Consider the following 16183-nt stretch of genomic DNA (forward strand, 5'->3'; position numbering starts at 1 on the left):
TTCTTTTTGTTGTTACTGTTTGAAAATGTTGCCATGATAATACATAATATTGTGAGAGATGCTTATTTTGAACACATACTATTTTAAAGGCACTTAAGGCCAATTTCAAACTGTGTTCCGTGTCTGAATTGTTTCCTTAGCTTTTGAAATCAGCTGCAGTTATTTTTCTGTTTACACATTATCTATGCATAGTATAAATCATGCTGTACATGTCATATTAATATTATTTTCAAATGCAAATTTACAGTTGCTGGCCATAAGGAAGATGATTATCCATCATTTTCTTCACACTGCTGGTTTTTGACTGTCAGGTGTGCCCATTTAGCTATTAGCCCACTTCTTAGGCGAAGTGATAAAACTATTAGGACCATATTCGATCTCAGAAGAATGGTAAGTTTTAAATTAAGTTTTTTTTGTCATGAAATTACCTACAGATACAAAAATTAATCTTTTAATTACTTGTGCGAGGATGAGTATCCTATTGGCCCTGCCATAGTTGATTGAAAAAGTGTTGGTCAGATAAATGTTTGCATTAATGGTATAAAATTGTTTAAATTTGGAATTTAAACCTGCTATTTTAGATTGATGATCTACAAGGAACTGAGCCTATCTGGAGGAGCCAGCCATATGCTGGCAGAAACAGAGAGACCCTGAGAGTGTGGCGAGAGGAATTACAAGTATGTGTATCTTAAGTTCACATTATTTTGCATGTATGTTCATGTTTGTGGTAATGGCTATCTGCTCACATTGTTTTTTCGTGTTCATGAATGAGTATGTATGTATTTGTATCCTGTTTTGGTGTTAAGTTATTGGATAAAAGTTGATTGGATTTTGATTGATTCATATATTTTTCTATGAGTATCCTTTCAAGTAGAGATGGATGGGTTCCATTACCTTCATTACTTCTTGGTGCTGCTGGTTCTTGCCTGTGGGACATGCTCGGAATGGTGGTGAGGATTTGAATTTGGCGCACAAAGCCGAAATGGTCTGCAGCATATTCAAGGCCAAAAATTAATACAAATTTAAAAACGCATTTATTACTTTCCGATCGCATTGGGTCCACCTTTTTTTCTTTTGAGAGTTGCTCCCATACACACGCATTTAAGTAACATTGCTCAAGTAACATGTGCATTTAAGGGTTCGTCAATTTGACGCTCTCGCCAACATTGTAGCATTTCCGTAGCCATGGGCACTTTCAAATGAGCCGACTTTCCGCCTGCCGCCATCCACGTCTTTCAACTTACCATAAGTCTCTATGTCAAACGAGTCGAATGGTGCTGTTGACGGCATAGCACCCATTTCAATCCGGCCCGGTGATGCATCTTTTAAGGCGTGAAATACAGACAATGCTACATTGAGGCCACTTTCAGGCGATACGACTTTCTGCTGTTCATGTGAATTTCGGGCGGCTTTCAGACGAGACGACTCTCTGGAACGCCGTGTGCCGTGCCGTGAATGGTGGCTGGCAGAAAATCATTTCGTCTGAAAGTGGACTTAAGATTGAATAATGTATATGTACAGTAATTCTTCGACATACGAGCAAGATGCGTTCCGAGAGCTTATTCGTAAGTTGATGAGCCTATGCAAGGCATCAAAAAGTGTGGTTATCTTGCAGAGCACAACACTGCATTACAATTTTGTGTTAGCTCAGGGCCACTCAGTTTATCCATGGTGTCGCTGTACCGGTGTGCGGCGCAGTTTATTGTTGAGGTTGTAAGAACTGTGACAGTGAAGCATGCGGATAATTTGTCAATTAATGTAAAAATTTAAGCTTCATCACAGAATACGGAATATATTTTGAACTGACTCACAAGTTACCACAAATTAACGGAAGATGTGGTCAGAAGTTGGGGGTTTCATTATTGATCCTGATGCTATGCTAAATATCTATGCAGTATGTAAACTGTGTTCCAAGCTAACTTTGCATAGCCCTTCAAAATCAACATCCACCACTACTGTTTTCAGTGAACGCCTGCCTGTTCAGTACTGCAGGAAAAATTACTGCCAAAAAAAAGAATAAATAAAATAGGTAAAAGTGTTGTATTTTTAAAATCAAAACCTGGAGAAAGAATCGATGAATGAAATGTAATGTGACAAATTGGTTGATCATGTAATCGCCCACAACGTGGTATTTAATACATAGGTTCAGGGCGGCATGACCCACCGGTGGGTCATGGCTGGCCTATCCCCGTGGGTGGCATGACCCACCGGTGGGTCATGTGTTTCTAAGCTCTACGGGCGATATGACCCACCGGTGGCCACGTTTCCCATGCAAATTAAAGGAGCTTCTGGCCACGTACGCCCATGAGGACGGACTTATTACGTTCTTCATCGCCCATGAAGATGTTTTTAGTAAACTTTTTACTGATGCCAAACCGAACTTTTTGCCTAGAGAAAGGTAGCAACTAAAATGACGGGCAATGATGTAAAGATTCAGTATTTGATGTTGTATTTGCATTTGTGCGTGAAATATTTTCAATTTTAGTTCAACTAATCGGAAAGATATTCATATGAACTCGATCATCGGTAATCAACTTCCATAATTTTATGAAATACGTAATTCTTGCATGGCAGGTTGCATATCCGTCGATTACAGGCGTTTAAAAAATTCTAGTTGCGTTAAGTAAGATGTTCTCAATCATATCAATTCCGCAGGCAGTTTTATGAAGTTTATTCAGTAATAAAAGAAAATAAAGAATATTGCAGTCATATTGAAGGTAGACTAGAGCTACATATAGTTGATTCGTTATTGAGCCATTATTTCCTATGACACGGCAATCTCTAGATGTAAATTTTATGTTTTACATCAACTATCAAAAGTATGTATATCGAAATACAAATCAAGTTGGTTAGGCTTTATTTACATTTTACGACGAAGATAGGTTAACTAAAATATTCCTACTATTTACGTGGCATTATGCATTGCTAGAAATGCTTTCTTCGTTTTTAATAAGACTGTAAGATGGCCCTACAAGAAGGACGATTACCTTCCTTGATTACATGTTGAAATACTAATACACTCACCGTTTCAATTACATGGCTTTCACATATCGAAGATGTTCCACTTCCGTAGATATTTAGAGGGTAGCACATACCGGAAAAATTATTTAGATCGAAAACAAAAATGGAGAAAACATTTCAAAACTATAATAAATGTCATTTTCAGTTTGGATATCCTAATTGGGTCAATGGGAACAATTTTCTATATGGGGAATACAAATGAGCACAACGAAAACTTGCGGAATCTCAAATATAATTTCAAACTATTTTCCATATAATCACTTATTTACTTTATTTTCAATATATTCACTTATTTTCTTTGACAATGTCAATGGTGAATTTTGTTGAAACAATCCAAGCACATTGCAGGGTGTCCATCACATTCCTCACAAAATGTGTTCACTTTTTTTGCCCCTCTTTTGTTCCCTTTTCTTTGAGTATTCTCTCGTAACAATAGGGTAGTTTCCTTCATCAAAGAAAACGAAAGGCATTGATTGCAATTCGTTACCCCCCATTAGTGTATTCATAATGCACTAATTATTTGGTTTTTGAAATACTGGTTTAGACGAATGGCAAGGGTCAAATTTTATCCTCATTTGAAAAAGGCCAGATTGGCGCCCATGCGATTCCACTCCGCATGACGTCACAGGGACCTAGTTTCTACACGAGAGGATAGGAGTTATGCATCGTCTGAGGTTACCAATGCATGCATGAGGCACAGAGCTCAGGGAAACATGTCTTAATAATCACCTATTAAAACTGGCTAAGGTCGGAAAGTTTTCTTCGTTTGATAAGGTATTAATAAACCTTTTTTAAGCCAAGCGCTACCAGCCAGCAAGGTACTCAGCTACCCGCTAGCATCCTGCGTCCTATCAGCGCTCAGAGTCTTATTCAAGATCACCTCACAAGGCGGGAGGGGGAACCAGAAATGCATCGCACGGACTTTTTCCCATCATTCCTAATTACGCGTCGCGTTTTCGCGCGCTTGAAATTTTTAACTTTTCATTTAATCGCGAAAAATAGGTATCGTCATTTAAAAATCTAAAAGCTTGAAATACATAGTCCAGGAGTAATAATCTTTCGATGTAGGCAATAAAAAAATAATAGGAAACCACCCTATTGAGGTATCTCTTCCTACAGTGAGTCCTCGTTCTACGTCACCCTGTTTAACGTCATTTCGCGATAACGTCACGAAAATTTTACGACCGTGATTCGTTTATCGCCCCCTTCGCTTCGCGATAACGTCACGTATTTTAAATTTTGCGCGAGAAAAAAGGCGAAGTGGCAGGCGTTACAGGTTGTTTGTTTCGTGGGCGGTAATACGGTCAGTCTATTCAAAGTGTAAAACGGTGTGTATATTGTTAATTGCGATTACGGTTTTGGAAAATTTTAGCATCAGAGACATTTCCGCGGCAATGTTCAAGAAAACAATGTTCACAATAATTTAGGTTCCTGTTACTGCGACGATGTTTCAGCGATGATGATGCCCAGGCGACGCCCGCCCGCCTCAATTCGCAATTAAAACCATCTCTTCGATTTCATAATCCCAGTTTGCCCGCCCTCGCTCATTTGCGCCATTTTGATTTTGCTCCTGACCGGTCTGAAAAGAAATTCTCGTAGCGAGGGTAAGGCCTATGGACCGGAGCACCGGATCCCCGGTCTGTAGCGTCTGGTAGCATTCATTGGACCGTGAAGCCGAAAAGCAAATGCGGGAAGATACAAAAATGGAGAAGGATTTACGTCACTGCTGCTATTGTCGTCGATGAAGACAGGAACTCGTATTTATGCCATAGTTTGGCATTCCCATCGTAAAAAATGCCCCAGGTATGATACGGTAAAATTTTTTGGCATAGGAATTGTGAGGTCTAGGAACCGATTTTCAATTTTTACATTGTTTTTATGGGATATTATGCTTCGATTAACGTCATTTCGTTTATCGTCACATTTTTCAGGAACGGTAGGTGACGTTAAACGAGGACTCACTGTACTTATCCTTGCAGTACCTTCATATTTAGTTAGGTTGTGCAAGGACTTCCTCTTGTTCGAAGCTGGAACACCTCCCCCAGCCACATCGCTAAAGACGACATCTTCTTTCAATAATCCATCAATAACACTCTCTCGAAAATTCAGCATTTCCATTTTGTTATTTTGGCCATAATTATTATATAAAATCTATGAATTCACCATGCATGTCCCAAGATGCAGTTCTAAATGCCAGTTTCTTAAACCACTTGAGAAATCGTCTGATGCAACTATAATAAGTGGACGTTTGGTTGGAAATGTCTACCCCCTTTTTCGCGCTATTGTAAGCTATGATGGCTTTTGGTTTCATTATTTCCCCTCGCTTAGATTTCGACGTGGTTGGTAGCAAAATCTCACCAATGTCGGGATTAGAGGATATCATCATAACTGGTCTTTTGTCCTGCCATTTCACCATTCTAACACCTTTTCCATTTTGCTTTGCAATAATTTCCTGCCGTTTCAACCTTTTTTGACGAACCTCTGGTGGATTACCTTTCCGATTCGCGCGCAGTGTGCCACAAACATAGGTCTCCCGACCCAAAAGGTCTTCAGCTAGGCCCACACTTGTATAAAAATTATCAATGTACAATGTCCGCCCAGCATCAAAAAGTCCCTCCATCAGTTGCAGTACAACTTTGTGTCCATGTCCAACCTTCTCCCTCGTGTTTGGCACTTCACTTTTCCCAGAGTACTCTTGCTAATTATGCGTGAATGAGTCAGGGCTACACAGTTTGTAGCATTTTATTCCATATTTATGAGCCTTTCCAGGCAGGTACTGCCTAAAATGTAATCGACCTCTCCAAGGTACAATCTGTACCATTGGTGCAGTCTCCCCATTCGTCGGAGCTTGATAACGCGACATGCTCTTCCTCTTCAGGTGAATCTTCTCCTATTTCGTCCTCTGAATATGAAGATTCACTGTCTTCTTCGAAATCGGATGGAATGTATGAATCATCGGAGTCAGAACTAAATTGAGATGCATCTGAGTCAGCCCTCTCCTCTAATTTTTCTTTGCCACTAATAACACAAAAATCACTGCTCCACAAAAAGACAAGCAAATTAGACTCGTATATCTAGTGGCACCTGTTTATTAGCCAAGACTGAAAGTTCTTCTCTCACTGCAAGGAAAATTTTGTCACCATTGTACATGTACGCCCCTCTGCTGGGCTCGACTAATTTGAAACTCGACGTGTGGATTGCATTATTGCGACAAGGCCACTATGTGAGAAGCGATGCCGCACAAGATTAGTCAAAAAGGAAACTGTCGGGGGATTAGCCTCCTAAGGGTTAATTGCAACACCCAATTGTGGGTAAGCTTACGATAATAACTGCACCCACAAGTGGGTCTGCCTGCAATAAAACTGTAAGCAAAGCTTCACCTATGCCAATAATAAATTGGTTTCTTATCAACAGACTATGTAAATAACAGATTCAAAGGCTCAGCCCCAACCACCACCCCTCTCCTAGGAGGCGTGAGGTTGGGTATGGAATATCCTCAGCCCTAGCCTTTTCTAAGCGCCGGACAAGTGCGGTTAGGCCTGTCTTGAGTCTCCACGAAATCCCATGGAACGTCCACCCCGAAAAGGCGAGAGAAGGGGAAAGCCATTGTTTCGTATAGGGTGCTACAGACTGAGCGGTCGGTCGCCAGCGTTGCAAAGGTAGAGGTTTTCCCGGTTCTTTTAGGGATAATCATTTTCGGGACTTTCTGAAAGCATAGAACCTCTAACAATGACAAGAACGAAATGTATGATTTCCTCCCGCTGCATTTTGTTCCCAAAGCAATAAAACCGAAGCAAGGCATCGCAGCGAAATAGAAAGAGTGTAATGAAGGCTCAGAAGATAAATTCGAAACAGTTGCAAAAAAACTATGAAATACCGAATTTTTTCCGATACTTTTAACTGAATGCTTTCATTCTGGGCTTATAAGAAGAGTAAATAAATTATTTCATCGTTTTCATATCTAAAAGTATGACTTATTTGTTCATTTTGAAGGTATTTACGTGACAGTAAATAAATATGGAAGAAAATAAAATGTGTAATACGTTGTTGTATATGCAAAAGGGGATTAATTAATAGCTAAATATTTCATTCTGGGCTTATAATAAGAGTAAGTGTATAAATTATTTCATTGTTTCCATTTTGTACATTTTGAAGGTATTTTAGGTGACAAAAAATAAATACAGAAGAAAATAAAACTTGTAATGCGTGGTTGCATACGCAAAAGGGGATTAATTAATTACTAAATATCGGTGCATAGGTTTTCTAAAATTTATTGCAATTCATCATTTTCAACTATACAAAAGAAGTGTGCATTAATTTTAACATGATCGAATCGATTTAATTTTTACGAAAATTGACGCCCACGGGGAAGAAACGGCAGATTTCACGATAGCCAAGAACGTGTTAAACTTTTACTTGGCAAATAAAATTATGGGGACAATCTTAAGTTTTTTTTTACAGAGCATCTAAGCATCATTTATTCTACATCTTTAGTGAAATTATTTTCATTCACTTCTTATGGTTGTTCATTTAAATTTGCCATTAATTCAGATAATAAGAGTTCATTCTTGGAACTGAGTATCGAGAACTGATTGGGGAGAACCAGACCAGTACTGGGAACTGAAAAAATTTAAGAACCGTCTCATCCTTACTCTCAAGTTAATTGCACATGTGGTTATCCAGTTTTGCAAAATTTTCCATGTCTCACCGCAGATTTCTATTTTCTACATCTATTGTAGTGCAAAAATAGTAATACTTCTTATTTGTCCAGCAATCAAGTTGTTACAAAGGTTACACTGATATAGGAGTTGTCAGGGTTAAGAAACTAAGTACTATCATTTCCAATAATATGTAGACAGCCATGAGCCCCACTTAACTGATGTGGTCGGGTTGGTAAAACTTGGAAGGTTGGCACATGGGGTAACTCACATCTCTCAACCGTGCGCCACAAAGAGCCGACGAGGATGGATGCGAGGGGAAATCAGACTAGTGAGACAGGAGTCAAACTACAGGCGCAATAGCCCAAGTGGATGGAATGCACTGAGGAAACACACTTTCACGCACACATTTTGGCCGTCGGAGTGTTTTCATTCGGGCTCCTTGGTGAGGTTGTTCCTCTCTTTAGATTCATATTTGGATTCAACGTGTACATATTAGGTTCATGTGGCTCCGTAGCTGAGGAAATTTATTTCATGCGCATTAGATGCGCTTAAGTTTTGGGAGGGTTCGAATCGAAAGTGATTACATTTTTTTTTTTTTTTTCATTTTTTAAAATAGTCATTCTTAACCCCTTCCCTGATTCGGACGAGATATCTCGTCCTAAGAAGACGCGCAAAAACTGACGCGGCCGAGTTAACTCGTCCTATGTCAAGTTTGCTTCTTCTTTCGTGATCTGGACGAGATATCTCGTCCCCTTATTAGAAGTACGTAGTTTTGCCGCGAGAGTGCATACGTGTTTTCACAATGCATGATATCCTGCAAACTTCTCCGTTTTTTCGAGGTCCAAAAGAGGGGAAAATCTATTATTTCTCGCAATGTTTATGTTTCTAAACCTATTGTATGTCGAGATGTGATAAATGAACAAAGAAACATATTTAATGCGTTTTATGAATAACTGCGAGGACTTTTCACAGAGTTTTTATCATTCGTTGGAACAGCCGAGGTGAGTCGGCAGACAAGTGCCGTCTTGCTATTCTGAAGGTCGCGCGTTCGAATCTTGCTATCGGAAAGGATGTTGTAATATTTTTATTCAGTAAATAAATTGATTTGAAACATTTTATAAACACTACCAAGCAAAACTATCATTACTTACTCTTTATTGTAGTTGACGGGACCTCGTAAATAAATTACGTCCAAGCTGCTATTCCAAAGGTCGCGTGTTCGAAAGACATTTCTGTAAACTACGTAACAGAAGTCGGGAACTTTCTGATAATGTTCTTTTTCAGCAATATGGTGTCAAAATCTTCGCACCGAAAATCAACTTGCTCAGTGATGTTTTATTGTCTTTTTTCTTTATAATGACCAACTATATCTTTGTTTTTTAGTTTTCAGTTTATTACTTAGCTACAAATAGAACTGATTATTATTTCATTTCTGTAAGTTCGTCAATATTTGTGACCGTGCATAGATTTGAGATGGAACCTTCGGCTATTCAGCAATTTCTCCCTTCCAGGGAAGACATATTTTCTATCTTCCAACCCCCTTGTTTATCCATCCCTTCTCTTCATCCATTGTTTTCTCCCCTCCGCCTTACCTTTTACGCACTGTCGCTGCAGCCTTTTCATCCTCCTCCCCTCCGATCTCCCTTTCATGCAACCACTGCACCCTCATCGGTTTTTCCCTACTGCCCTCCACTTTCCCTTTTTATTGCCGCACATGACCCAAAACACTCTTTCTCACCATTTTTCCCTTCCCAATGCCTCTGACCCTCATGTTTTGGTTTCTTTGCTTCGGTCCTTTTACCACTATCTGTTTTGGGTTACTTACACTCCTTTTCCATAAAATTCTAGTGTCAGTTCTACGGAGTGTTTTGGAGTGTTCACAGCTAACATTTTTTTCCTCTGCGAATTACTGTACAAAGAGCTAGATTCGGCATAAAAACTATTGTCCTCTGCAGTCCATTACTGTGGATACGTCTGGTCAACAATCATTTATACCGGGAAATGCACTACTCTTGACAAAGACTTCGAAAGTAAGCCAATGTCCTCCCAAGTGTTATTGTCACTTATGAAACCACCATTTGAAAAAGGGTATTGTGTCACGACAGACAATATTTATACCTCTCCACAACTAACCGAGGAACTAGTTTCTCATTCTTGTGATACTTATGCGTGCGCGGAACACGAAAGGGGATGCCAGAGGGGCCGAAGAAGAAAAAAATGAAGAAAGGAGATGTGGCAGCTTTCCGTAAAGGAAAAATTTTGGTTCTTCCCTGGAAGGACAAGAAGGAAGTAACGTTACTCTCTACAGTTCACAACAGGGAAATGAGAGAGGTGCAGAAAAGGGGGGCAGTGGTTATGAAACCAAAGGTAGTCATCGATTACAATGAGTCAATGGGGGGTGTTGACAGGGTAGATCAGCATTTGGCTGACTATCCAATCTCAAGAAAAAGAGGGAAAAAATATTATAAAAAATTATTTCTTCATTTGATGGAAATTTGCTTTTTGAATTCATATGTTTTATGTAGAAAAACAGGTGGTGATAAAACACATTTGCAATACAGGCTGGACCTAATAGATAAAATGATTGAACTGTACTTCCCAAGTGTTCCCTCCCCTAAGGCAGGTAGGCCACCTGCAAAAGCCCATCCCCTCCCAATTACCGAGAGGCATTTCCCAGACATAATCCCACACACGGAAAATAAGTCAAACCCAACTCAATAAGTCAAACCCAACTCGGAAGTGTGCTGTGTGCTCCCGAAAGCGAGATGCGCGTGGAAAAATGGTGAGGAGGGAGACTGTAATGTGGGTCTTTGCGTTGCCCCTTGTTTCGAAGTGTACCACACAAAAATAGACTTTTAGTTTACATAATATTTTACTGTGTTTCAAATTTTGAGTTTATATTAATATTTTTCTAACTCCATCGTCTGTTTTTATAGTGAGTAATATTTGTGACTATATTTATTGTGAAATATATTACTTGATTTTTATGCAGAAATACATGAAATTTTTTAAAAAGTGATATAATAAGAGTAAATTTTAAAATAAATGACTTCGTAAAACACTTAAATGAATGTTATTTATTTAATATCTACCTGTAAATAATTAAAAAATGTAATAAAATAATATGACATTTTTTGTGATGTTTGTTGAGAAATATCCGTCAGTGAAGGGGTTAACATCAACATGATAGGCACAGTTGATCCATAAATAATTAATACTGAATGGGTCCTTAGGAGCTCAAGATTACTATACAATTTTCAAAGTGGAATATCACGATTAATATGCAGGTTTTAGAAGAGCTGCTTTCACAGTAATTTTCAGTGTGAAGGATAGTTTTTTATTGCATACTCATACATTTTCAATGAAATATCCCATTAAGACGGCACATCCATAATGCTGGTTGGAGAATGCAAAATAGTACAGAAAGTCGAACAGTTTATGTATGTGGGAGAAATTTTTGGACAGAAGGGGTTTAGTGGAGAGAAAATAATATGTAGAATTTCCCTGAGAAAGCATTTTCTGAGGCACCTTCCTACTAGTCCTTTGCTCAGTGTATATTCAAAGAGACCTTCTGGAGCATTTAAGGAGTGGGCATCAAGGGAAATTTCCATAATTTCTTTTATAAGATATTCCTTTGCTTTCAATGTGCTCCGATGTAAACGACAGAATAAAACAAAGAATAAATTTTAACTGAAAAAAAAAAATGTTTTACCATGAGAAATACCGTGCAGAAATCCATAAAGTATGTTTCAGTTGGTGACCATGCTTTCAGCCTCTACTCTTAATTTTTCTTGACTTCACCTCAACAGCTGGACAAGATGGATTTTGAAAATCCATTTATATCAAAGTTACATTTCTTAACTCTGAGGCTATCATCTTTTTAGCGGTATTGTTTAATGTCACTATACGGAGTAGATCATGAATAGATTTCACCGACCATTTGTCGACGACGACATGTCACGAATCCCAAGGAAAGTTCTTAGGATATACCGTTCACATCCGAATTGGTCAGCACAGAATCTTATTCTGACTCCAAGGTGGCTTGGGATCAGAGGCAATCTCCTAGGCTAAGATACAGGTAGGTTCAGAAATGCTTCATAGGCCATTTGGGCTCTGGAGTCGGAATACCCTGGAAAGGCCTCCTCTAATACACTCATTCCACCAATTTACCATGTCGTGCACATTTAGGGGTAGGAAAAACAAAATTTCTTGAAAAATCCAGTGGAAATCTTTTGAGAATGTCATTGACATCTAGCGGATAATAGCAGTAAGAAGAAAGATTTCACATTTCTCCCATGAGCAGTAGATCTCTATCTTAATCTATGGTTTTACTCATTTGTGTGTTACTAAAGAATGTATGTTGTTGCTTTTGCTAGGTATTGGGGCACTTAGGTAACTTTGGAAATATGGCAATTCCGAAACCTAGGCTAGTTTATATATATTCAGTAAACTCTCGATTATACAAAGTCTGTGGGACCGGAAAATTGACACTTTGTTATATCAAGCTTCATAATTTCAAACCTTTTTAACAAGTCACGAAAAACTGTTCACTTTTGTACCCCCGTTCCACAGTGGGCTGAAATCGAAAAAAGCTGGCCAAAAATGATTTTTTTCACTTTTTAATTTGGAAAAAGCTATTATATTTTCAAATAATAGAATGATTAGTGACCACATTACTGAAATTATTTTATTTATGACTCATTTTTTTAAAGCAGGAGACATCTGTCAGTTTAACCCCTCAAGTGCGGTGGGCATTTAATTAAATCCCATCCCAGCGGCCGGATGAGATTTAAATGACTTCCCCTTTTTGGCATACTATCATTCAATAATTTATATCTTTCATAATATACGATAAATATTGTTGAAAATTTTTATAAACTTGCGTAATATAATGCACTACTATATAATAATTTTTCGAGCAATTTGAATAAATATTTATTGTTTTATGTATCTCCTTCTATGAACTAATGAATAAATTTTCAGTTTTGAAAGATTTAAATTTGGTTTCGAATATGCTGTGAGATCTCTAACACTCCATACATTTTTGAAATACAATTACATGATGTATTTTAGTTATTTGGGGTTGAAAGTTTCATAACAGATTGGATACTTTCGATAGGAATACCCGTTTCGTCTACTTGACAATTTATCACTTCGCCTATTTCTCTGACTTTATTATGGTATTACCTAGAGATGTGCGAGTAGTATCCGCGAATAATCGAATACCTTGAATACTAGAAAGTATTCGATATTCGAGGTTTCGAATAGTTATGCGAAAAGTACCGCCTTGAATACCTCGAATACTTTGAATTTCGCGTCATACACTGTCGCACGCACGTCGTTGATAGTTGGCTCGGAAAAATGTAGAGAACTGTAGTCATTTAGTGCTCGCAGCGCCGTTTTACGCAAGTTGACGAATTACATCAAATTCGTGGATTTTAGCGGTGAAAAGAGTTCGACGAGGGGAACCGAAAATGGTCGGGTGAAAAAATCCGAAAATCCCCGATTCCCCCCACCAGGAGAACCTCAGTGCCGTGGGATAGCAACCTTAGGGCATTTCCCACGATCCGCTATCCCCCTCCATTTAGCACTCGCCTCACCCACTCTGAAGCTTTCCTCTTCTCCGAAATAAAACAAAAGGTCCCAGGTCGTGCAGGGATCGCATTACGAAGACCACTACTTCGAAAAAAATATCGAGTTACGAGAACAATAAAAACGTGTTTCACGCCCTCCCCCCTTTTCTCACCCACTGACCTTTTTCTGGCTACCTGCTTCGAAGTTCCCCATTTCTGGAGGTCAACTGCTGTGAGAGTACCGTGGGATTAATACATTAGCGCATTTCCCAAGATCCGGTATCCCTCTCCATTCAGCACTCCCCCCCCCCCCCTCTGAAGCTTTCCTCTTCTTCGAAATAAAAAAAAGGTCACAGCTCACGCAGGGATCGTATTACGAAGACCTTAGCTTCGAAAAAATACCAAGTTACACGAGAACAATAGAAACGTGTTTCGGGCCCTCCCTTTTCTCCCCCACTGACCCTTTTTTTCCTACCAGCTTCGAAGTTCCCCATTTCTATGGAGGTCAACCGCTGCATGAGTCATCTATTAGCACAAAAGGTGTCTAAGAATGACTTTCGTCAATTGATGTTACACCTTTATTGAATTGAAATATTAGTAATGTGCGCGTAATTTCAAAAAGAATAAGACCAAACACGACGTATTTCTGAGTTTATTTAAGCATTTTACGCAAAGAAATAAATGTCAAAATACGACGGAGACTTAGCATTCTGGCGAAACTCGATATGAGCAGCAGAGCTTCTCCGAAGTTGATGCGGTATTTTTTTCCGAAAACATATATCAAGTTACAATTTATGATTGGTGCTATAAATCTTTATTGTTACCGTCCCAGACAAAGGGATATTTTCTCAGAATATTTGGTTTCTCCCTGATAGCAATTCCAATTCATCTTCTTATCTCGTGAGATCTCCCAAAGATGGACTGAAAATAATTGAAGAAAATCCGGTGGAAAAGAGCTTGTATGTTGCAAAATGCCTCAGATTGTCAGCTAGCACTTGGCAGCAGGAGTGGGGGTAAAGCGATGTTAGTTGAATTAATTATATGCCCAATTGTTTCCATAAAATAAAAATATTCATTAATCAGCTAAATTCCTGTTTGAATCATTTAAAGGAAATCAAAATTACTCCCCAAAATCTTGTGTTGCCTGCTGCATAGGCAACCGAGTCAAACATTCCAGCATTCATCATTTAGTATTCGAGGTATTCGAATATTCGAGCAATGATTTAATATTCGAATTCGATATTCGAATTCGAGAAATCTGCCATTCGACCCATCTCTAGTATTACCGTATCATTTCATATAGGTAATCACGTGGTAATGTTTCAAATGTCAATATGTGATTATTCAAATGATTTTACCTTCGAAAATCTTCTTTGTGTGGCATGATTTGAAGCAATCCAAAGATAATCCCCCTGCACATTTTTCACACCAGTACAAGAAGTCTCTTCATTTCCCATTTTAGGCACAAACTGCACACCTCCTTTGAGACTTAGATTTCTTCCCAGCTCCAGGAATTGTCCTTAGGAAATGTATTTCTGTGAGTCTCGGTACTAAATTGTGTTAGGAGTGACGGCCATATCCAAACAGTCCATGCGAAGTTGGATATTTCAAAACTATTACCTCGACCAATAGCACGCGAAATGATGTCAATTTTTTATACGTGTTTTTCCTGTGAACAGCATATGAATTTAGGACTGCGGCATTCAATAGTCTCCTAAATAACTTCATACACCACTTGTAATGGCGTTTTCTTTCCATTAGGTACGAATGCAATAACAGGTCCTTGAAATTCACCCCACCAATGAATTTATTATAACCTAACACGCAAACAGACTTCCGAGTCTCTTTTTTGCCTTTCAATACTACTCCCATTTCCTAGGATCCCCAATAATAAATAAAAATACCACACACAGGAAGTACACCCGGTGAGAATTTCAACACACTGCCTGAAAGAACACCACACAGCATGAATGACTCTAGTGGACTGAAGCTAGCGCGTGGTTTCGAAGGTCCATCAAGAGACGAGAAAATATCTCGAAGGGGTCCTGGTATACGCTGACTGTTTAGAAGGAATCTTATCTTCGTTGATTACTATCCAGAAAAAAAAAGAAAAAAAATAAATGCAGAGCAAAGCACATGGCCCCTTAGCTTAGGACGCTTAGGACTAACGAGGCGGACCAAACACTTAGGGCTCGAGGTGACGACACACTAGGAGAAGACGGAGAAGGCACAACACTGCATACATTTAGCATACCATATTAGTCTAATTGTTCCAATTTTCCAAGGGCACATGACGATTTCCTTCATGAGACATGTAATAGATTTAACGATTGCGCCAGTAAGTCAGATTCTTGTCTCGGGAAGCTGGCGGCTGCAAAGCATTATATATTAATTCTTATAAAACCCAATTCTAAACACTATGCATTCGCATATTTTGCTCTCCACGCCCTCCTAGGCCTTTTATAACTCCCATCAGCTCAAACAGTGGAAAGGGCACACGTGTGGCGGAGCGCCGCCGTGGCGGGCACTACCCTGCCGACCGCGTTAATCCCTATTGTACCCGAAATCACCTTGTTATGATTCTTATCTAGCATTAAAGAAGTACTGTACTCGATTCATAACTGTCCTTTTGTAGAAATGGCGCTGATTGCTTTATTACCTCGGTGTATGAAGGGGTTTTTGGACAGTTGAGGATCGCTTTCCTTCAACATCCACGCAAATGTTTTCTACGAAGTAGCTCGCACAGGGTTTTCCACAAATGCTCCTTTCCAATTGGTTGAAAAATATTCTCTTTCACGATTCTACTGCGGAAATTAGTTAGTTTTTCTTCTTGAGTGCGAAAGGATCTCAGGGCTTGTGCTACGGAAGCGAAGAACCAGAGTTTATTTTCCCTATATCGTGACATTTCAGCGTTGAGGCCAAACTATC

General features: G+C 39.0%; 1 protein-coding gene across 3 annotated transcripts in view; it reads left to right on the forward strand.

Annotated features, from left to right (window-relative positions):
• The window catches only part of LOC124170624 (ubiquitin conjugation factor E4 B), a 302332-nt gene that overhangs the window by 155498 nt on the left and 130651 nt on the right, over window positions 1–16183 (forward strand). For all 3 annotated transcript variants that reach the window (XR_006867521.1, XM_046549465.1, XM_046549466.1), the window contains exons 11-12: window positions 248–390; window positions 582–677. Coding sequence is in view for 2 of the 3 variants with exons in the window: in XM_046549465.1 (XP_046405421.1) it covers window positions 248–390; window positions 582–677 (239 nt within the window). In the remaining variant the exon portion in view is untranslated. The remainder of the gene's footprint in view (window positions 1–247; window positions 391–581; window positions 678–16183) is intronic.

The sequence above is a fragment of the Ischnura elegans genome, chromosome X (assembly GCF_921293095.1).
Source record: "Ischnura elegans chromosome X, ioIscEleg1.1, whole genome shotgun sequence".
Lineage (NCBI taxonomy): Eukaryota > Metazoa > Arthropoda > Insecta > Odonata > Coenagrionidae > Ischnura > Ischnura elegans.